The 24,073-nt window shown below is 48.4% G+C and overlaps 1 protein-coding gene across 2 annotated transcripts in view; it reads right to left on the bottom strand.

Annotated features, from left to right (window-relative positions):
• Positions 1-2,660: 2,660 nt before the first annotated feature.
• The window catches only part of map3k13 (mitogen-activated protein kinase kinase kinase 13), a 60,056-nt gene continuing 38,643 nt past the window's right edge, over positions 2,661-24,073 (bottom strand). For both annotated transcript variants that reach the window (XM_030343487.1, XM_030343488.1), the window contains exons 9-14: positions 23,088-23,204; positions 9,494-9,637; positions 8,450-9,131; positions 6,712-6,782; positions 6,315-6,606; positions 2,661-5,765 (exon numbers count right to left, since the gene is read on the bottom strand). In XM_030343487.1, coding sequence (XP_030199347.1) covers positions 5,664-5,765; positions 6,315-6,606; positions 6,712-6,782; positions 8,450-9,131; positions 9,494-9,637; positions 23,088-23,204 — 1,408 coding nt within the window. In that variant the 3' untranslated portion in view covers positions 2,661-5,663. The remainder of the gene's footprint in view (positions 5,766-6,314; positions 6,607-6,711; positions 6,783-8,449; positions 9,132-9,493; positions 9,638-23,087; positions 23,205-24,073) is intronic.

Below are 24,073 nucleotides of genomic sequence, written 5' to 3'. Positions count from 1 at the left end.
CAACGTCTCTGGGCGGGCCAGGCAGAGTAAGGGGAGGAGCTGAGATTCCTGATGACGTCATGAGAACGGACATTCCAAATCAGCGCGCTTGAGCCTCCGTTTTTTCAAAGGCGAGCAGAACAGCTAGTGCTAGTTTTACACCAAACGCAAGTTTTAGCCACTGGGGGACCATAGGCAGGCTAGGGGAACTCATATTTATGTTAGAAAACCTCACAAAGTGAGATTTTCATGTCATGGGACCTTTAAGACTGGTGAAGGGTTATCTTAAAGTTGTGAAGAAATTTGAGAAGGAATTCAAGAACTTTGTCTTCAAGAATCTCATTCTTAAGTACTCTCTCAGGAAAAAACTTAAGAAGAAAGTTGAGAAAAGGGTTAAGAAAAAACTAAGAAATTCTTCAAGAATATCAAATCTTCTTAAATGTTGTCTTAAGAACATAGTTAAGAAAAAAGTGCTACTTAAGAACTTTTTTCTTCTTAAGAATGCTTTGTGAATCTGGGCCCGGGTCACTAAATTCCCGTAAGACCACTCTCTCCCACCAGTCTTTAACAGCTGTCATTATTCCTGGATCAGGGTTACATCCATGAGACCTTTCAGTCTGGTTTCCGCAAACTTCACTCTACGGAGACGGCCTTACTGAAAGTGTCCAGTGACATTATGATGTCTGCTGATTCGGGAAAGTGCACTGTTCTAGTTCTCTTAGATCTGTCCTCAGCCTTTGACATAGTTGACCACCAGATCCTGCTGAGAAGACTGAGGGATGAAGTAGGACTGTCAGGGTCAGTTTTACACTGGTTCTCGTCATACCTCTCTGGGCGTAGCTTTAGTGTCACTGTTAACCAAATAAGGTCTGAGTCAGCAGATCTGTTGTGTGGAGTCCCCCAAGGCTCCGTTTTGGGCCCTGTGTTATTTTTGCTGTATTTGATCCCCTTGGGAAAAATCATCCAGGGATTTCCTGATGTTTCTTACCACATGTTTGCTGATGATATCCAGCTTTACTGTTCCTTCAAGCCAACTGAGCTCCAGAGGCTAAGTTCCTTAGTTCAGTGCTTGGTGGAGATAAAACATTGGCTGAGTGATAACACCCTGCAGCTTAATGAGGACAAAACAGAAACACTGGTTATTGCCCCTGATGATTCCATTCCAGGGATTAACCAGTACCTGGGTGACTTGGGCCAGTCTGTCAAACCGAGCCTAAGAAACCTGGGTGTTGTGTTTGACAAAGACATGTCATTAGTGCAGCACTGTAAACAGCTGACAAAAAATTGCTTTTTTCAACTGAGGAACATTTCGAAACTCAGGAAAATGGTTTCACAAAATGACTTGGAGCTGATCACTCATGCATTTGTGTCTTCGCGTTTAGACTATTGTAATAGTTTGTTTTCTTGTCTAAACAAAAAGGAGCTGTCTCGCCTGCAGTTAGTGCAAAACCCTGCAGCGAGAGTTCTGACTCGCACCAATAGGAGGACTCATATAACCCCTATTCTTAAAGCTCTTCATTGGCTGCCAGTTTCGTCCAGGATCAATTTTAAAATTTTGGTTTTAACGTTCAGAGCTTTGCATGGCCAGGCTCCGCCCTACATCAGTGATCTGATCCAGCCTTACACCCCAACTCGGGCTCTGAGGTCTGTGGATCAGAATCTGTTGACGTTGCCACACACTCGTTTCCGGACCAGAGGAGACAGATCCTTCCAGGCTGTTGCTCCCAGGCTCTGGAACGATCTTCCGCTCTCTCTGCGTTCGATGGAGTCTGTTGACTCCTTCAAAAAGCAACTAAAGAGCTATTTGTTTGCTCATGCTTTTGCTTAGCTGTCTTGGGGCTGCTATGTTTGTCACCTAGTTGTCTTGGCCTTTTAAACTTAAATGTGTATGTACTTCTTAACTGTGTATTGTTATTGTTTTTGTTTTAACTGTGAAGCGCTTTGTGACCCTGGTCTGTGAAAGGCGCTGTACAAATAAAGCTTACTTACTAAGCTTACAGTCTTGGCTGCGGACTCACATCCAAATTCCTCTTGTTTGCGACGGAGCTTAGGGTAAATATAAAGATCTGACGAGAAATTGACGTTGCTGCGCTGTGCTGCTCCTTCTTAATTGAAGGAGCAGGCAGAGAAAAGCTCTCTCCTGCTGTGCTTTCATTAAAATCAAATTTAAAATCCCCGATAGTGATAAGACATCCATTATGTCGCCGCCGGTCCAGAGATGTGTCAGGTGTGCGCGAGAGACATAACGGACACTTTTGTTACTGCCATGTATACAGTACATTCGGAACACATTTTAGGAACAGATCTATGCCGCATAGAAATCTATGCGGATCAGATGTGCCATGTAAACGCGGCTAGTGTTGCTAGCAGATATATCTCATCAACGAAATCCATCCATTCGGAAATAAAACAAAAGTGGGCTTAGCCTATAAATCAGGCCTATAGCCTAAATCAGGTTCCCCAACTTTTGTATATGGAATGACTTATTTGGTTGACTTTTAATGTTTGTACATTTTGTTTTCGTCAACTTTACTGTCTGTTGCTACTGGTTACCTGAATTTCCACAAGGGGTGAAATAAAGTATCTACTTACTGTGTTTAGATGCACCATCAACATGGTGCCTTCAGAAGAGAAGCTTCTGTCCTTCTGTAACTAAAGCAGACGAGAGAAAAAACGCCACACGATTTTGGGTACAGTACCTCAGCATTTATTCCATGCAGTTGTTTTTGCTTTTATTCATTTATTTATTCTTCTGTAAACCCATGAGCACTACACTGGCCAGGGTTGCTTGTTCGGTTGCCATTGGAGAGGAGAAGGAGGTTGGAAATATGAGCTTCCCAAAGGAGCGGGTATGTGGTTTACATGACATTTACAGAAACTGATGTAAGTTCAATAGTATTGTTCATAGGGAGGGAAAGAGGGGAGGGGAAATGTCAGAAAACCTGGTTAAGGCATAACCTCTTAATTACCCTGTTATAAAGTATATTGCAAAGGCATGTGTGGAAGACTTCATTGGAACACTGGCCTCTAACCCTCGATTGCCTCAGAGATATGATGAATGATCCCATTAGAAACACAACAATGGGTGGATCGACCCTAAGAGGAGAGTCTGAACCATGTCTCCTCAAGCTCTCAATACTGTCAAACTCCTTATCATATCTGCTGTGCTTCCTCTCAATAATACTAATCAGGGGATCAGAGAAAACTATTCCTAAAGCTGCCAGATTATTTTGAATAAACACAATTCCCGACTAGTCATTCATAATAAATTAAATCAATAATGATGTAGGCCAGCTACAAAGAAACACAAACAACATCAAAAGATTCAAATTGAATTAAAATCTATCTACAATCATTTCATAGCGGGACATCTTCGTGAAGGGACTTGATGCGGTAAACAGAGGGGAGGAGCTTTAGCGCGGAGGGGGAGGAGCTTTTGCGCAGAGCAGGTAGTAGTCCGCTCCTCTCTGAGCTCTGGGACCAGGTTAGAGCTCAACTCTGAGCTATGAGAACAGGGTAGAGGAACTAAACGGCTCACATGACATCTAGGAGTTTTTTACACAAGGTAGTAGCACTAACACTGAGATGAGGTTCTTGGAAACCATGAGCGGGGTCGGTGCTCGTGGACTTCTCTCTGGCTTATATATTCCTTACTTTGTCACAGCCTTCTCAAAACTTACTTTTGAAAAATTAGTAATTTCAACCCTGACAAAAAAAAACACTTAAGATGATGAAAACAAACATGTCGACTCCAAAGATGCAGTATCCATTTCTAAAGAGCACAGGGTTAAAAAAGAAGAAGCAATTTATATCGAGAATGAACTATAACACTGTCATGATTACCGGTAGAAAAGGAATGAGTGGATTTATGTACTGCAATGAAAAGGCAAATACATGGCGCCATCTAGCGGACATTGATATACTGCTCCTGTTTTTCGTTTTTCTTTTTGAAACCTATGACCTGAGCCTTAAACCAGCAAAGGCAACATCACAGGAAGGGGCCTATTTAAAAATATATCTTATCTGTGTAATGCAGACTAATTATTCTATGACACCAGTGTATGTCCAGCCAGCTAGACACCTAATGTTCTGATCTATCAAACCCTCCCCACCTGAGCTTCTGGCTGACTAATTAACCACCACCACACAGAAAACATTTAGGTGCCTATTTTTGACACTAATATGTACACAGCTGGTACCACTAAGCACTCGTATCACCATGAATAGGGATAAACCGGTGAGGAAATGAAAGTAACGCCTCACAACCTAGTGATTTGTTTTACTGAAAAAGGAATACTGCATCTTTACCCCGACCCCCAACAAATGGAAACAACATTGATGTCAACTAAAACAACAACAACCTAAGGGGTCGAACAAATCTGTCCTCAATAGAGAGTTATTTAAAATATACCTGCATGGTCCATAATATGTGCCAGACGGTACCTCACTAATTAACGCGCTTTTCGGTCCGGTCTGGTCTCCTCACAGTTCTAGAACAATCCTGAGATGTACATAAGACTTGGTCCCTTCTACACGGAGAGGGAAAGCTCATAAACAATTATATCCAAGGTGTCCCTTGTGACCTCTGACGGGGGGGGGGGGGGGGAGGTCTCCAGAGCACGGAGGTCAACACGAACAGGAGGGAGGGGGGGACTGTGCTGCAAGGTCTGGTTTGGTCAATGGTCTCCTCTTCTTTTTCCTCTAGCGCTGCTGACCACCAGGGGGTTTGGCGGCTGCAGACCATTGAGCAGCAGTTGGACGGGGCTTGTTCTACAGGGGAGGGGGAGTTATGGTGGGGGGGCAGGGCGTGTTCAGATAGTACCCCCCCAGGTGGAGGGGCTGGTTGGACGGTGAGTCTCTCCAGGTCCACCAGACACCACAGGGGTCAACGTTGGAGGTGGGAGGGGTAAATTCTCTCCCTCTGCCCTGTAGCAACCCGGGACATTTTTTTGTTGCCTCCTGCTGCTCCGGGGGTCAAATCCCCAACGATGTAGAGCCTCCTACAGCCCTAGTCTCTGCCAGCTGTCTGTGCTGGTCCACAATCACCCTCTGTTCCATGTCTGCTTCATCATCATCCTCCTCATTATTATCATCTCCCACATACAGTATCGTCATCGTTATGTAATCACCCACATACAGTCAGTATTGCATACAGTCAGTATTACCGTGCTGCTTAGAGATCCACAAAAAATGATTAATGATGAACCTCTTCCTAACTTCCTCTCTGTCGTCCTAATCGTCTTTGGTTGTATTTCTTGTATCAGCAGATGTATTCTGTTCCTGATGATTTGCCTTTCTTAGAATTCAGCCAAAAAATAAATGATGGATGTTTCACTTCCATACCATTGACATGGAAACCCCTGCCTTTAGTGTTGCCTGGATGCTGCCCCGAGGGGGGGGGGATGGTGGTGCCGGTGATGGAGGAGGTGGTGGTGGACGAGGTGATGGTGGTGGATTTTTTGGAGAAGGGGGAGGGGGCGGGTTAGGAAGAGAGGGAGCTGAGTGGGATCGGATTGGACATCTAGGATCGATTGCATTTTAACTTCTTTGTAGTTCATAGGCTGCTTTTTGGGTTTACATTGCGATCCTCTTATTGCTGAGTTTCCTGCTATGGGTGGCGGGGAGATGTCTCGAGGAAGAGCGAGGACGATGCAGACGTCTCTCCGCCTCTCTGGGTCGGGCCCTCACCAGGTGGATGGGGCCCCTGCCTTGTTGTTCCTGATGGTGGCGTCGGAGCCGTCCGCCTCTGAGGAGTCGCCGTCTGAATCCCCAAACTGCAGAGGATTCTGGGAGACAGAGCATGAGATGAGGGCCTGATTAACGCTGATACACAGATAACACATGACAGGGAGAGAGTACGGTACGGACACTGTAAGTAGTTTGTCTGCTGTTTGAGTGATGAGCACGGCTAAAAGGACATAATATATATATATTGAAAATAACATTGATTTTACTCATTGTTTTAGTAATCTTCAATATAAAGTATCAAGACATAAATGATCATTGAAAATATAATAAATAACTACAAATATGTAACTTAGTTAGCAGATAGTTCCATGAGTGCAACAGTGTAGTGAGGCATGGACAACCTCTGCTCACATTCACTAGTATTAATGGATTTCAGTCATTAGCAGGCGCTTCTCCCAAACCAGGAGAACAATGGAATCATACAGTCCATAGTGGAGCCTCTATAAAAGTAGTGTTGCCCCACCTCAAGCGGGCAGAGTGCCACCAAGGGCTGGGATCCACTAGCACACGTCAGTGGGTTTATGTCTGGAGGGAAGTGTGTGCGTCAACATCATCATCGTCGTCATGGTGAACAGAGAGCAGCTGACCTCGTAGCTGTGCTCATCAGAACACAGCTTGCCCAGGGAGATCTGGGTCTTGACCCTGCGCACGGCGCACTCCTTGTCAGACAGGCCGTCGGACTGCATGGAGATGTCAATGGGGATGTCGGGCGTGTGGGACAGCAGCTCGTCCAGGTGCTCCTCCTGGCTGGCACTGAGGCCCTCCAGGGGCCCGCTGCGGGAGTGGTCGCTGGTGTTGCCCTCCTCGCCGTCGGTGGCCGACAGGTTCTCCGAGCTGAAGGTGGAGTAGGACTGGAAGCTGCTCATGCAGCGATGGGGCCTGGGGGGGAGAGGAGGGACAGATCTCTGAGGGGCGGTGACGGACATTAGACGCCACGGACTGAGAGGAGACGGCTAGGGAGGGAGGAAATGGTGGACGGTTTACCTCGGTCTCCTTGGGAACTCCACTTCACTGTCCACCTCTCCTTCCTCCTCTTCAGAGGACTCATCCCCGCCCTGAGAGGAGGAGAGAGAGAAGCATTCCGAACTATCCATATCCATATCTTTCTGATCCATAGTTGATTAAACACATACACTTGCAAACACTGTCTATATGATTGTCCTACTGATGTCTGACGTGCTATGTCCCTGTTATGTGTTGTATGTAAATGTAACGTGTGATGTGCAGTGGCGAACTTAGCCCTTTGGGGGCTCCAGGCGAACAGTAATTTAGGGGCCCCTGCATCTACCGGTCTATTGTACCTTATGTCGCATAATGAGAAACTCCATACAAGGGATGAACAAAAGTCACTATCCTTCTTTCATGCAAATGTTAATTATCTATTCACAAATTGAGAATAACATACAAAACAATAAGATTAGTTATGTTGACAACAAACAACAAACAAAAGCAAAAAACACGGTCTGCACTTTCACTAGACTAACCAAGACCTGTTCACCCTCTCATCATTTTTCATTACTATGTAAGTGTATGCTTTTGTGAATCTGCGGCCCTTGGGCCAGAGTGCTGGGTCATCCACTAGAATATGTGTGCGCCTGCCCAAGACACAGCTGCTTGGGCTTGAGTGCTGGGTCATCCACAAGAATATATGTCTCGCAGTCATTGTTATCGTTATTGTCATCAATTTCAATAACCGAAGTGGAAGAAGGAGAATGAGCAATATTCACTACCAGTTGTGCATCATCTCCGTCAGTTTGTTGACACACGTCATTAGCATGGCTGCTGGCTGAGCCAGAGCCACTTGGAATGAAGGAGCAGTAACGTGAGAGCAAACGACGTTGACGGCTGCTCTTGAGCCGCCGACGCGGTCCCGCTAACACTGCGGTGGCTGTAAAAAAGCTGGATAGCTTTGGCAGCTTTGAAAGCAGGTCCTGCCTTTGGTCTTTCTTATTCTTTTTATGTGACCCGCTTTCGTACGATCGCTTCATGTTTCACTCGATTTATGTCTCACTCGTTTTCTCTCTCTCTCTCTTACCGCTTACTGTTTTGAATACTGAATTTGACATCATTTCTGCATACGCGTGATGAGCGTGATGCGCGTAACATGGAATAGTCCATGTAGTGCAGACTGAAGGGGGGTGCACAAGGAAAGATTGTCAAAATATGAGTAATTAGACATCCCGATGCTACTATTGTGAAGAGATTTTTATAAAAATAATAAATATGGGGACAAAATATATGCATTGGGGCATTTTGGGGGCCCAAAAAACCTTCTATGGGGCCTGGGGCTCCAGGCAAATGCCTGGTTTGCCTAATAGTACGGCCCGCCACTGGTGATGTGCCTTGTCCCTGTTACATGTTATATGTGCTGCAGAACAGGAACCTGCTGGAAATCAGCTATTTTACTGAGACAGGCCCGTTTTAAATTGTAACTTTGTTACTTTTAATACTTTCCTGCATAATAAATATAAATAAATAAAAATAAATAAATACATTTGATTGGAACCAAATGTGGACAATATTAAATAAGCAAACTAGTGGTCATGAATGATGCAACCAGCCTCCACAACCACCATCTGCATCTCAGTGCAGCGTGTTCACACACAGCGAGTAGCCCCCTAATCTGACCCTGGCGGAGCCCTGATCTCTGAGCTCAGTCTTCAGACCCCAGACATGAAGCCGGAGGAGCCAATAGAGCCGCCAACGCTGCAGCGTCTCCTACCTTCCTGAGCGGTCTGAGGGTCCGCGGCAGGGCGGAGGGTGGGGCCTGCGGCGCCGGCCCCTCGGGCTCCCCCGGCCGGGGCGTCTCCGCCGGGTCCCCGTCGGCGCCGGGATGGGGCCCCTCGTCCTGCCCCTGGGGCAGGGGGTAGCTCCGAGGGGGGTTCTGACTATCAGAGAGCCCCCCGGGCAAGGGGTGTGCCTGACGGCAGGGGCCTAGGGACCCGGTGAGGGGCCCGAGTGGAGAAGAGGTGGGGCTGTTGGTGGTGAGGGGGGTCGGGGCCCGCGGGCGGGGGTCACAGTCTATGCTGGTGGAGAAGATGAGGTCAGGGCCGGGGCCCGACACCCGCCGCTGTAGGTGGTCGGTCTGGGGGCTCCGCAGGGCCGCGGCGGGGCCAAAGTAGCGCAGGTTGTTGGCACAGTTGACCACGGCCTGCTCCCGGCCCCTCAGCGGCAGGATGGGCCCCTGGGGGTACCGGAGGGGCTGGGGGTCCTCGGACGGCCCGAGCTGCAGCACCTCGGGGAAGTCGTTGTGGCTGCCCTTGCTGCTGGCGCGGCGGTGGCGCGGCTTGCTGCGGTAGCGGGCCTTGCCCGGGGGCGTGGAAAGCCTGGGGCTGGCCGCCAGCGGCGAGGGGGGGGGCAGAGGCTCCAGGCTGGGGATCCCGTCGGAGCGGAGGAGGTCAGGCCTGGAGGAGAGGAAAGCATATTGTTGTTTCTCTTTCTTCTGACAAATGTACTTATTGTAAGTAGCTTTGGATAAAAGCGTCTGCTAAATGCCCTAAATGTAAATATAAATGTAAAATATCCTCCCAAAATAGGGTCATTCATATATTATAATTGATATATATGATCATATATTCATTACTTTGTTAACATAATTTATCCGATGCTGGAGGTTTAAGTGGGATCACAGTAAGGATTAGCTTGTGGAGCCCATCTTGATGAGCCTGCTGAGGGGCTGACTCAGACAGTACTATGAGCTATACACCCTCCCCCTTTGAGTTGCCTCAGGGGCCCGCCTCTTCAGGGACGCTCCCCAGGGGCCCACCTTCTAGCCCCAGGCAGGCTGGGCCTCTGGGAAAGGCTTCCTTTCTTCTTCATGAGTTTCTCCACGGCGTTGGGCCTGACGATGGGCCGGACCGGGTGGCGCTTGTTGTTCCCGGGGTACCTCTTCTCCACCGCCTGCTCCCGCCTGTGGCCAGAGAAGGAGGAGTCAGGGAGGGGAGGAGAGAGGGGACATGACCCTCATCTTGGGGTCAGCACGCTGGATCTCTTATGTGAAACAGACACACATGATGACCGCTGCAGTCAGACCTGTTGGTTTCGTACTAAAACCCTCAGTCAACGTTCACTTTATGCACATCGGCAAAGACAGACATTACCAAAAACAAAGACAGACACACGCACATGCATTCATGTATTAGGGGCCGCCTGGGACAGAATTCGTACTTGGTCTTACACACACTATTATAATCTCGCATATAGACCACTATACATACGCACGCACACACTATTATACTCCTTTTACATGTATGTATGAGAGTGTATAGTAGTGTATGGGAGAGAGTATAGTAGTGTGTGAGAGATTATAATAGTGTATGTGAGAGAGTATAGTTGGGTATGGGAAAGAGTATAGTAGTGTATGTGTGAGGGTATAGTTGGGTATGTGAGAAAGTATAGTAGTGTATGTGAGAGAGAAAAGCAGTGTATGTGAGAGAGTATAGTAGTGTGTGTGAGAGAGAATAGTATTGTGTGTAAGAGAGTATAGTACTGTGTGTTAGAGAGTTCGACTGAAACGGAAGTGAGTTTGATTCCTGAGTTCCTGATTGGCTGACGGAAGAGGCGGTAGCTTCTTCACATAGTTTATTCTGGATATACACACTTGATGATTCATTTTATGTCACGTTGCGTCCTGCTACGCGGTCCAATGCCGCCATCTAGTGGCTATGGGACGCTGGTGGGCCTCCATCTCCCGCACCTGGACGTAATTATCCTTGATGATCGTCCCTACATCAGCCGGGGATTTCCTATCAGCCGGCGCCAGTTCGTCGCTACGTCTTTACAGTTAGTATCAGTCCTACCAGCATTCTCAAGTATTACAGCAGCCTGTCCCCGTAGTAACTCTCTCCTTCCCTTTCTAGTATTCTCCGGTCGCCGAACCCCTGCCTGCCTGACTACCCGCCTGCCGTCACTCCCTTGCTTGCCTGTCATCGAACCCCTGCCTGTCTGACTCTCCTGCCGGTTCCTGATCCCTGCCTGTCTGACTCTCCTTCTGGTTCCTGATCCTCGCCTGTCTGACTCTCCTGCCGGTTCCTGATCCCTGCCTGTCTGACTCTCCTTCTGGTTCCTGATCCTCGCCTGTCTGACTCTCCTGCCGGTTCCTGATCCCCGCCTGTCTGACTACCCCGCTGGTTCCTGATCCCTGTTTGTCTGACTACTCGCCTGTCTACGGAATAAACCCCTTTCCTTTATTCCGTCTCCGTCCCCCTGTGTCCAGCATTTGGGTCCCCTCGTCTGTTCCGTGACAGTACGAACTGGCCAAAATGGACCCAGCTGACGCAGAGGCTTTCCGCCAGGTCGTGTCCCGTCAGGGGGATCCCCTGACGCAGCACGATCGGACTCTGCAGGAGATCACTTCTAGTCTTCGGGATTTAACTATTTCGATTCACTCCCAGCGCCCCGTCTCTCCGACACCACCACTCCCAGCACCTTCATCCCGTGAACAGTTCATTCCGGCCCCGGAACGCTACGAGGGGGACCTGGGAACCTGTCGGTCCTTCCTTCTACAGTGCTCCCTGGTTTTCGAGCTTCAGCCCCAGACTTACCCCACCGATAAGTCACGGATCGCTTACCTGATCGGCTCCCTGCGAGGGGAGGCTCTCGCGTGGGCGGCGGCCGTATGGGAACGTGGTTCCGCGGCTTCATGCAATTACTCCGCCTTCACTGAAGAGATGCGGAGGGTTTTTGATCACCCGGTCCGGGGAAGAGAGGCTTCCCAGCGTCTTCTTCGCCTTCGCCAGGGATCCCGCAGCGTCGCTTCCTTCGCGGTGGAGTTCCGCACCCTTGCTGCTGAGAGCGGCTGGAACGAGGAGGCTCTACAGGGGTTTTTCCTGGGCGCGCTCTCTGACGAGATGAAGGACCAGTTGACTTCTCGGGAGGAGGAGGTGGGTTTGGATCAGTTGATCGCTCTCTCCATTAGAATGGACAATCGACTACAGGAGCGCCTCAGAGAGAGAGGCTCACGTTCGGTACCCACGCCCTCGTTCGAGTCAGCGGCAACGCCTCGGTCCTCTCCTTCGTTCTCCGCTCCACCTCGCCGTGAGCGGGGGCTCTCTCCCATGCAGATCGGACGTACACATCTTTCCTCTGAGGAGAGGGAATGCCGGATGCGCTCCGGAGCCTGTCTTTACTGTGGCCTGTCAGGCCATCTCCGGTCTGGCTGCCCCGCTCTCTCGGGAAAAGATCGGGCTCGCCAGTAACCCGAGGGATCCTGGCGAGCCGCTCCTGTAACCCCTCGGTGTCCCGTCCCCTCCTGGAGGCCGTTCTCCTGTGGCAGGATCAGACACTACCGCTCTCTATCCTCCTGGACTCCGGAGCGGACGAGAGTTTTATTGATCGGGAGCTGGTTCTTCGCTTTGGGATTGACACTGTTCCTCTGAATCCTCCTATCGAGACCCAGGCTCTGGACGGGAAGACCCTAACGTGGGTGGAGCGACGCACCGCTCCGGTCAAACTGCTTGTTTCGGGGAATCATCACGAGTCCATCTCGCTTCTAGTTATTACCAGTCCCTTCTCTCCGGTGGTTCTGGGTTACCCCTGGCTCAAGACACACAACCCCCAGATGGATTGGGGAACCGGTCGAGTGGTGTCCTGGAGCACACACTGTCTGTCCCATTGTTTACGGTCCGCCCAGTCACCTCGGGCGCCAGAGCTCGCGTCTGCCGCCGTCCCTCCTGACCTGTCCTCCGTTCCGGAGGAGTACCACGACCTTGGGGAGGTGTTCAGTAAGTCCCGCGCCTTGTCCCTGCCCCCCCACCGTCCTTATGACTGCGCCATCGACCTCCTTTCCGGAGCTCCTCTTCCGGGGAGTCGTCTATTCAATCTCTCCCGGCCCGAGCGTGAGTCCATGGAGGAGTACATCGGGGAGTCCCTCTCCGCTGGGATCATCCGCCCTTCCTCTTCGCCGGTTGGAGCGGGGTTCTTCTTTGTTGGGAAGGACGGTTCGCTTCGTCCCTGCATTGACTACCGGGGGCTGAACACTATCACCGTGAAGAACAGGTATCCTTTGCCTCTGATTAGTTCTGCCTTCGTTCCCCTCCACGGAGCCGTGGTCTTTTCAAAGCTCGATCTGCGCAACGCATACCACTTTGTCCGCATCCGGGAGGGGGATGAGTGGAAGACCGCGTTCAACACGCCTTTGGGTCATTTTGAATATTTAGTAATGCCTTACGGACTCACCAACCGCTGTCTTCCAGTCTCTGGTAAACGATGTCCTCCGGGACATGTTGAACCGCTCTGTATTCGTTTATATTGATGACATTCTGATCTTCTCTAGATCCGTGGAGGAGCACAGGGTTCACGTCCGGCAGGTGCTTCAGCGGTTGCTGGAGAATCGTCTTTACGTCAAGGCGGAGAAGTGCGACTTCCACGTCTCATCCGTCTCATTCCTGGGCTACATCATCGGTCAGGGCCAGATCAGGATGGATCCTTCCAAGGTTTCAGCGGTGGCCGAGTGGACCTCCCCTCCGACCCGCAAGAGGCCGCAGCAGTTCCTGGGCTTTGCAAATTTTTATAGACGGTTCATTCGGGGCTACAGTCAGGTCGCGGCACCTCTCACAGCGCTGACCTCTACCAAGAGCCCATTCTCATGGACGCCTGAGGCGGAGGCCGCATTCCGGGGTCTCAAGAGACGCTTCGTTTCCGCTCCCATCCTCGTCCAGCCCGATCCCGCCCTTTCAGTTCGTGGTGGAGGCCGACGCTTCGGACACTGGAGTGGGCGCGGTCCTCTCCCAGCACTCTCCCTCCGACCACAAGCTCCACCCCTGTGCCTTTTTCTCCCGCCGGTTGTCCCCGCCGGAGAGGAATTATGATGTCGGCAACCGCAAGCTCTTGGCCGTCAAGCTCGCATTGGAGGAGTGGCGGCATTGGCTGGAGGGCGCGGCCCTTCCTTTTATTGTCTGGACTGACCACCGCAACCTGGCATACATTCAGTCAGCCAGGAGACTGAATTCGCGACAGGCTAGGTGGGCCTTATTCTTCGGGAGATTTGATTTTTCGTTGACCTACCGTCCCGGTTCCCAGAACGGCAAGCCGGATGCCTTGTCCCGCCTGTACTCCCCCGAGGACCCGAGTACTGAGCCCACGACCATCCTGCCTCCCGCTTGTCGGATCGCCACGCTCACCTGGGAGGTTGAGTCTGCGGTGCGCCTTGCACAGGGGCAGCAGCCGGATCCTGGTTCCCGCCTGTGGCTATGGGACGCTGGTGGGCCTCCTTCTCCCGCACCTGGACGTAATTATCCTTGATGATCGTCCCTACATCAGCCGGGGATTTCCTATCAGCCGGCGCCAGTTCGTCGCTACGTCTTTACAGTTAGTATCGGTCCTACCAACATTCTCAAGTATTACAGCAGCCTGTCCCCGTAGTAACTCTCTCCTTCCCTTTCTAGTATTCTCCGGTCGCCGAACCCCTGCCTGCCTGACTACCCGCCTGCCGTCGCTCCCTTGCTTGCCTGTCATCGAACCCCTGCCTGTCTGACTCTCCTGCCGGTTCCTGATCCCTGCCTGTCTGACTCTCCTTCTGGTTCCTGATCCTCGCCTGTCTGACTCTCCTGCCGGTTCCTGATCCCCGCCTGTCTGACTACCCCGCTGGTTCCTGATCCCTGCTTGTCTGACTACTCGCCTGCCTACGGAATAAACCCCTTTCCTTTATTCCGTCTCCGTCTCCCTGTGTCCAGCATTTGGGTCCCCTCGTCTGTTCCGTGACATTTTAGAACTGACATGAACTGATCAAGGCTTTTGTATAATCCTGGGAAGGATAAAAAAAAGGCCAAAAGCCTGAATCTTGAACTAACACTACTTTGTCAAGTTTATCCAACAAATTGTATTGTTGCCCCCCCCCTTCCCCCTGGTCACCAACGGGGTGGGTCGTAACAACTGGGGGCTCGTCCGGGATCGTTTAAAGAAATTAGTGGAGATGTTTGTAGTTGTTTTGACTAGTTTGTTTTCAAAGTGAAAAGTCACTTCCGGTGGTTCACGGTGGGTATTGGCGTCCGGGTGTGCACGCTCCCGCCTTCACAGGTTACTAACAACTCCCTCAGTTAGACAGAAGTGTCCAGCTGGATCGCACAGCGGCTCCTCCTTCGGACACTTGTTTTTTGTTTTTCCTTTATTATTTTCGGAGTAAATCCTGGGCGGGGATAGAGTTCCCCGACGGAGGTAGGCGTTTCAGGACTCCGGTCGCTGAAGTTTTGCCTTTCAAGTCGCCTCGAGCCCGGCACGCTCCAGAAGATAGACAGGTTAGTTCTCGTTAGGTAGGGTCTGGGGGATGTTTGTTTATTGTAAGGTTGGGTTTGTTTGTGTGTGCAGCATCCGGCGTTGATAGTTATTACGTCTGCCCCGGAGTGAGTTGGTGACACGCTAAAGTGTTGGTAGCTTAGCCTAGCGGCTAATCGTATTGTCGGCGTCATGGCTGGTGTGACAGCGTTTAGTGTGGAGGAGTTTTTGGCGTGCCTGCGTCTGCGTGCCTGCGTCTGCGTGCCTGCGTCTGCGTGCCTGCGTCTGTATGCGTACCTGCGTGTGCGTACCTGCGTGTGTGTACCTACGTATGTGTACCTGCGTTTTTTTTTGTGTGTGCGTCTGCGTGCCTGCGTCTGCGTGCCTGCCTGCGTGTGCGTGCGTGTGCGTGCCTGCGTGCGCGTGCCTGCGTGTGCGTACCTGCGTGTGCGTTCCTGCGTGTGCGTACCTGCGTGTGTGTGTACCTGCGTGTACATGCATTTGGGTAGGAAAAAATTGCGAGCCTGCCTGTCTGTCTATGTGTGTGTGTGTGCACCTGTATTACATCCGTTCTTCAGGTCAAATGTTGAATAAAATATAAAATTTGAAGGCACGAGTCCTCCACTCACCGTGAGACTGTTCTTAGGTCTAGTGACACGCGTGTTTCACGTGCTGGTACATCTTTCTCTAGTCCTAAGACAGATAGGCAATGTTTTTTCTGTCAGAGGACTGACCATTTAGTTGCCGACTGCAATGCGTGGAAACGTAGACAGCAGACGGCAATTTCAAATTCTGATGGTCCTGATTCTGTGTAGTGTGCTTTAGCGGGGATCGTGCTTAATGTAGCAAACTTGGTTTGCACTTATGGGAGGGGGTGTTACGTGTGTGTGTTTTTCCTCTGCTGTTTTGTGTGCTGTTCAAGGTACCACCCTCCACATCGGACTGATCAGACAAACCTGCAGCCCCTCAGCAATCACGTGGATTGCTATAAAGCTGCAGGGATGAAAGCAGACGTGGCCAGTGGGCCAGACAGAGGGCGAACAGAGTGGGGTCGCTGTCGGTCGCGAGTCGGAGCTATGTTGGCTCTTCGTCGTGGCATTGCTCCCTCAGTGGAGGGATAGTGTTGTTTGTTGCTCCCTCAGTGGAGGGATATTGTTATTGGTTCTTTCTGTGTTAATATAGGACTCAGTTATGCAATAAATGGGATATTGGTTGAAATCCTGCTACTCTCTTCTGTTCTTTAAACCCCTGGTTTTATATTCATTGTTGCCCCCCCCCTTCCCCCAACAATTGCGTTTCCACGCATCTGTTTATCTGTTTGTTGGATAAAAAAACACCACATTTAATTAATATTTGGCAACATTTTAGGGTTAATAATGTATAATCATTTTTGGCAAGGTTTGTTGGATAGATTTATCCTTCCATATTTAAACAATCAGAAAATACAAAACATACAAAAGAACTGTGGGGAAAATGCTGGAGAAACTAGTATTGGTAGCTTGCCTGTATTGCTAGCTCACCTGCAAAATACTGCGCTGTCATTTTACTCTGTAATTTTACTCTGTAATTTCGAGCGATTTTGTTATGCTGCGTTCGCACCAAAACATTATCCGGCCACTTGTTTGCGTGGTTGCCTGAGTTTGAGAGAGGCTTTCTCTTGTGACCGCGAATTCATAAAAACCTTGGCCAGTCTCTGCGTGTTGTGGAAGTACAAGAGACATCAGTAAAACCGACGCAGTCGATTAGGATTCATAATATCATCCGTTTTATAAAATATTCTAGAACACTCCTGGAGCTCGGGCGGGAGTCGCAGTATTTTGAGCTCCACAAGATACCGCCTCTTCTGTCAGCCAATCAGGAACTGAGGAATCAAACTCACTTCCGTTTCATTCAAACTCACCTCTGTTTCATTCAAACTCTCTCACACACACTACTATATTCTCTTGCAAAAACAACTATACTATCTCACACACACTACTATATTCTCTTGCACAAACAAATATACTCTCTCACACACACTACTATATTATCTTGCAAAAAAGACTATACTCTCTGACACACACTTCTATATTCTCTTGCATAAACAACTATACTCTCTCACACACTACTATACTCTCTCACATACACTACTATTCTCTCTCACACACACTACTATATTATCTTGGATAAATAACTATACTCTCTCACATACACAACTATACTCTCTCACATACACTAATATATTCTTTGACATATACTACTATATACTCTCTCAAATACACTACTATACTCTTTCACATACCCAACTATATGCTCTCTCACACAATACTATACTCTCTCACATACACTACTATACTCTCTCACATACACTACTAAAATCTCTCACATACCCAACTACTGTATATTCTCTCACACATACTAGGGGTGTAACGATATACGTATTTGTACCGAACGGTCACGGTACAGGCACTTCTGGGTGGTTACAGAGGTGGACCGCGGTGCGTAAATGTGGCGTACATAGCGTAAATATGGCGAATGTAAAGGCTTGTTTTGCGATGCAGATTTAAAACTTGGGGTCTGAGTTCCCCCCGGACCGTTTAGCCAAAGTATACTACTCCGACTCCGTAACTACGGGGACCCCTCGAGCAATCGCAGTTCTCCATCGGGATGTCGGATACGCAATGCAATTCACCGCCCGATCGATCTTATGTGTTGATATGTTGTTGAAACCATGTAAGTAGTGTTTTAAATAAACTTTCAAAGCTTTTCAAATCGTATTTGGTGGTGTATTGGCAAACAAAGTAAATAAGGTGCAAAGTCAAACCGGAGAAGCGATTCCGGAAATGATTTTGTTAGAGGACCAATCACAGACCTTGCCGTCTCCGTTGTGTCGATGGATAGTTAAATGTCCCATGGCATGCTACTTTATGGATGCTTTAATATAGGTATTAGTGGTCCCCTAACACAGTATTTGAAGACAGTCCCGAAATTCAGCTGTGGTGCAGAATTACAGCCACTACAAGCCAGTTGCAAATTGAGCTTTCCCCAAACGCACCGTTTCGGTGTCTGGAGCTTTAATGCAAATGTGGAGGAGAGAGGCGGGTTCTCTGACGTCTCTGGTTCTTCAACGTCCACATCAATCGGAAATAGACTGACGATATGGAGGAGAAAGGAATTGTTACCCGCGATTGTTAACCGCGATTGTCTCCAGCCGGAGCCTCGCTGCCGAGGGACCACCGCTTCGGCAGCGAGCAGCACTTAGGCACCACCACCTCCTGCAGCAGGCAGCCGGCAGTCCCTCGGCATCGGGCAGCGGGGCTCAAGCGGGAGACAATCGCGGGCAACAATCCCTTTCTCCTCCATATCGTGGTTCGTTTTCTTCAGGGAGTCAAAGCCAAAGTTCCTTTCCCCAATTCCTTCTCAGCCATGGCTGAGATAACCCAGACTACGAGTCCCGTTGTGGAAATACAAGAGACGAGAGTCCGACGTGTTATGCGCCACAACACCAACAGCAGAACGGTTATCCAAATAACAAAGATGGTACAACACTTGCGTTACAGTCCTGGAGCTCTATATCTAAATAATATCATATGATACATAGATATCTATATCATATGATACATATTATCACGGCCAAAAGCTGTGTGCGCCTCCAGACGATATTATGAATCACAAACGACTACGTCTCCGACGTCTCTGGTTCTTCCACTTCCATATCAATCTGAAGTAGACTGAACCGCGCGCTGCCTGCTGCCCGCTGCGGGCTGCGGGCTGCCCGCTGCCGGGCAGTGGTGCTTCGCGGCGGTGGTGGCTCGCAGCAGCGGGCCCCGCACAACAATCCCTTTCTCCTCCATGTCGCAGTTCATGTACTTCAGGGAGTCAAAGCCAAAGTTCCTTTCCCCCAATTCCTTTTCAAACATGGCTGAGATAACCCCAACTAAAGTCTCGTTGTGGAAATACCAGGGGTCTCATTTATAAAACTGTGCGTGGGATCGTTACTAAAAGTGTACGTACGCCCAAAAGACAAGTTTTGCGTGCGCCAAAAAATATTCTGACTTATAAAACCCTGCGTACGCACACCGTACGCAATCTTTGCTTTATAAATCACAGAGTGCCTACAAGTGTGCACAGCTGAATCAGCTTCACGTTCCGCCCTGTACACACCCCTTTGTAACCATAAATGGTCAATGCAAATTACCTCATGAATGCGATCTGCATCTAAAACAGACTCAGATGCAAGTATTATGTCTTGCCGGAAACAATGGCAGAAGGACTGAGAAAAGCAAAAAAGCGAAATTTCACGGAGGTTGTGGGTGAGGTGGAGGCCCGAAAAGTAGTTGTTTTGCCAACACCAAAAAGCAGAGTGAGTGGCAAAATTTTGCTGCAGCAGTGAACTCTGTCAGTAGCACGGAGCGCACAGTCCCAGAATTAAAAAAGAAGTGGTCTGACATAAAGGTACATATTTTTATGTACCAATAAATCGTTATGGTCCCTAAAGACCCTCTCCCTCCGAATCCTGCCATTTGCATGGTCCGCCAGAAGTGCCATATGGTGCAGCATTACCACGGCGCTCACCTCTGTATTTATAGGGTTACGGTAATAAGACTGACGAGAACACCTTGGATAATCAGTTTGTAATCACCCACGTAAAATGTTCTTGAACATAACCCCTTTTTAATGCCTGATTTGTCATGAAAAGCATCAAGAGTAACGGACAACGATTGTGGCTTGGTTTTCGCATTGGCGCATCAGCTCTTTAACATGCACACGCATTTGAAAAGGCACCATCCAGGTGTTACTATCACCGTTGCTGTGAAAAAAAAAAGCAAGCTGTGCAAACCAAGCTCACGACCCTATTTCAACAATCCCTGTCTGGCAATTCAGAAATGCAAATGCCAAGTCTATTGGTGTTTTCAATGCTGCTGATCTACGGCCATTCTCCGTTTTTGACAAACAAACTGAGGTACGTATCGAACCGTGACTTTTGTGTACCGTTACACCCCTATCACACCCAACTATATGCTCTCTCACACACTAATATACTCTCTCAAATACACTACTATACTCTCTCACATACAGGACTATACACTCTCATACATGTAAAAGGAGTATAATAGTGTGTGTGTATGAGTATAGTGGTGTATATGCAAGATTATAATAGTGTGTGTAACTACAAGTATGAATTCTGTCCCAGGCGGCCCCTCATACGCACGCACGCACAAACGCACGCACGCACGCACGCACGCACACACACAGACACAGACACAGACAGACACACACACACACACAGTCAGTAGACAGGAAAATCCTATTCTTTGGGTGGGTGAAAGTAGGTCAATTGGAAATTGGCAAAAGAATGAAAGCGCAGGAACAAAGTCTAGAGAGATGCTTCATACAGAATAAGCAGCTTATTGTGAACCCTGAAAAACGTCTCACGTTACAGAAAGCGGTTTATTGTTCTATACACAGGGTAGCCAGGAATAGATGAGAAATGATACACTGCCATGTTCTGAAGGAAAGAAAGGCAATTACCCTGCAGTCAGCCCCAAAACCCAGAGAATAACTTCACTAAGTATACCTATTTACCTCCCTGCTGTATACGCAGGACAATTGAGGAGGGACCGTGATGTACACAGAGAGCACTAGTTTCACATTTCCTGCATGGGGTCATGTGGGATTGGGAACAGGGATCAATATTCCCGGAAATGTACACCGGCATTAGCCTACTGAAGACCTGGTACATTTTCCCTGCAAGATTCCAAGACAGCTTTGTTGTGAATGAAAGGCGTAACATTACCGGGAGAGACACCTGGTGGCATCCGTCTGACACACAAACTTTAATGTGGAGTGGACCAATCAGAAGACTCAGATGAATGACTGAACCCCTGACTGTTTGACTTAACAGATGTTTAGTCAGATGTTGCCAATGCTTTTCTGGTGATTAGAAAATAATGAAATACATCTTATTTTGTTTAGAAACAAGCTTGTTTTTGAAGATGTGCTCAAAACGGGACTCCAAAATAAGCCACTAGCTGTGTGAAGAAGACCAGGTACTAGTACCAGGCAGCTGTTTTAGCGGGCTGTGGACGGGTCCCTCGTTTCATGGAGTCCCAGAAGTAGATACCATTGTTACAGTGTCCAATATGCAAAAAATCTGCAGCCTTTGGACAACACAAATTCCCAAAGTCCTCCCCCCTCCCCGATGTCCCAAAGTCCTACCCCCTCCCTGATGTCCCAAAGTCCTTCCCCCTCCCTGATGTCCCAAAGTCCTCCCCCCTCCCCGATGTCTCAAAGTCCTACCCCCTCCCTGATGTCCCAAAGTCCTCCCCCTCCCCGGTGTCCCAAAGTCCTCCCCCCTCCCTGATGTCCCAAAGTCCTCCCCCCTCCCTGATGTCCCAAAGTCCTCCCCCCTCCCCGGTGTCCCAAAGTCCTCCCCCCTCCCTGATGAGTGGTATAGCGGTATCATTAGTTACTCTGGTTCATTCACCACACACACACACACACTCATTAGATACTCTGGTTCATTCACCACACACATTCATTAGTTACTCTGGTTCATTCACCACACACACTCATTAGTTACTCTGCCGTGTTCTTTTTGGAAAAAAAGTCTGCTGAATCAGGATCTCTTTAACTCACTTTATTTGGTCATGTTTTTGACTAATCTCTATGAAGCAAAAGGAGGGGAATTGCAGCCGCGTGCCGTCCATATGGGCAGGTGGGGCGGCGAACTCCCTGAAAAGCATGCTCCCAAAAAAGATAGTTCATCAGTAAATCATTGCTCCAAGTTCATTTTTAATAATGTGATTGTCACATTCACTGTCTATAGTTTCTGTAGGCTTTCCGACTATTTTTGGTCTGTTGATATCAAATTGATGGTGGCGATTCTAGTTGAGTTTAACGTGTCATGCAATGTGGGGCGGCGGAGCTCAACGACCGCGTCCCTCCGTATGTTTCTCGCATGACCCTGCAGGCTGCAATAAGAATTGCAATCAGCGCTATAAGACGCCCATATGGTTGTAAAGTAGTCTGCCCCATGGTCATATTCTAGGACTGTTGTTGTTTAAAATCGAATTACTCCGCCTGTATCTTTCGGCATTGAAGACTATTTATTTATTTATTTCAGCAGGTATTCAAATTGCATACCTGATTTCATACCTGATTTAAACAGCTATTGAGAAATATCTGATTTCAAAAGTGTTGTTATTGAGAGATTTGCACACATCGTCGGGCCAAGTTCCAAATCGAAGGTCTGCTTGATTGATGACTTGTATTTCTACTTTTCATGTATTTGCAATGCACTCGCTAAGTCTGTTGTTAAAATAAAATAGGGAAGAAATAACTTCCCTATAAGGGACATCATGAGTGTTGCGGATGGCACTTCAAAAGCGTGCAGTAACATTAGGCTATTAGTTTATTTTTTATTATTCTTACTCACAATTAGTTTAGTTAACATGTTTTAATGTGGCTCAAAATATATATGTAAAATATATATATAAATTGTGGGTGTGGTCATACGCCAGTAGTTTCTGCCCCACCGAAATGAAGGGGCACCGCACACTACTGGGGAATTGTATGGGCACGCGTGGAGATACACTTAGTAGGGCATCTGAAGGATGCGGTACCTGGAGCGTTCTTGCCCCCTGGGCTATGTGTTGTGGCTTATCTACTGGGCAGGCGTGGACTCAGTTATGTGCTCTGATTGGCTAAGCATGGTGCTGAACTCCCGTCCCCCTGGATACCCGTATGTGTCTTTATGCTGTCCCTTGCGGCTATGTGTTGGCATTGCAGCTTTGTTTGTGGCTATGTGTGGGAATTACACTTGTTCTTGTGGCCTTGAGCGCCTGGGTCTCTCGAACATCTTGACGGCTCGTATCTCTAGAATTGACACATGATGAATGGCCTCCTTTATGAGCTGGACGCCTCCCTAGGCTCCGGATCCCTCCTTAGCATGGGAAGGAAGCCTCTTTTAATTGGCAAGGGCATATGTGGCCTGTTGGTATGAATGTGTGAATTATGTTACAATTCTGGTTCATTCACTGCACACACACTCATTAGTTTGTCTGGTTCATTCCCTGATGAGCGGTAGTCCTCCCCCTCCCTGAGGAACGGCAGTCCTCCCCCTCTCTGAGGAGCGGTAGTTCTCGGTGATAGGATGGTGTTATACGTACTTCATGAGGTCCTTCTCGCGGACCTCCAGCTGCAGCATGATGGCGCTCAGCTCCATGTACAGGTTGTTGGCTCGCTCCAGCTTCCTCTCGTAGTGCTCCCGGATGTCCAGTGCATGCCTGTCACCACACACACACTCATTTGTTACTCTGGTTCACTCACCACACACACACTCATTAGTTTATCTGGTTCATTCACCACACACACACTCATTAGTTACTCTGGTTCATTCACCACACACACTCCATTCTCTTAAGGTAGTGAGCCCTGAAGCCTCAGTACGGCCCCTTACCGCTCTGTTTGGAGCCAGTTCCTGAGGTGGGTATTTTCCCTCAGAGTTGAGTCGGGTTAAAGACAGGAACTGACAGACCCTGACTAGAGACCGGACCTGTAGTGTACAGACATCCTGACTTGTACAGACGTCTTTCACGCTGAACTTAAAATGAATCATGTTGTTATGTTTCTGTCTTTTAAAGGTGAAGTGTATTGAGTAGAGCAGGGGTTTTCCCCCCCTCAGAGAAAAAATTTCAGCTGAGCTTTTTTTCTAAATACCTGTGTTTTGAAAGCTATTTTAATTATTTTACACATTTTAAACATCTCCGATCATGATTTTAAAACATTTGGAACATATTTTTTAAACATTTTCAACATATTTTTTAAACATATTTTTTAAACATTTTAAACATATTTCTGACGCATTACATCTTTGTGCGTTTTTAAACACATTCTTAACACAATTTAACAACTTTATCTAAGCATGTTTTAGCTGAACCTTTTTTAAATACATTTGAACATCTTAATCCGTGTAAACTGCCAGTTTACACCGATTCATTCAGGGTCCCCGACTCTGAATTTACTGAGTCGAATCAGATCTGCCTTTTCAGCCAAGAGATTTGACTATTCGGCGGAGTTTGTTTACCAGCGTTGCTATGGTGACCTAAATTATTATAAGCAACTGAAAACAATGCCGGTTTGAAACTAAAACAGT

This window comes from Gadus morhua, chromosome 20 (genome assembly GCF_902167405.1).
Source record: "Gadus morhua chromosome 20, gadMor3.0, whole genome shotgun sequence".
NCBI lineage: Eukaryota > Metazoa > Chordata > Actinopteri > Gadiformes > Gadidae > Gadus > Gadus morhua.
This window is presented reverse-complemented; position numbering and strand designations above follow the sequence as displayed.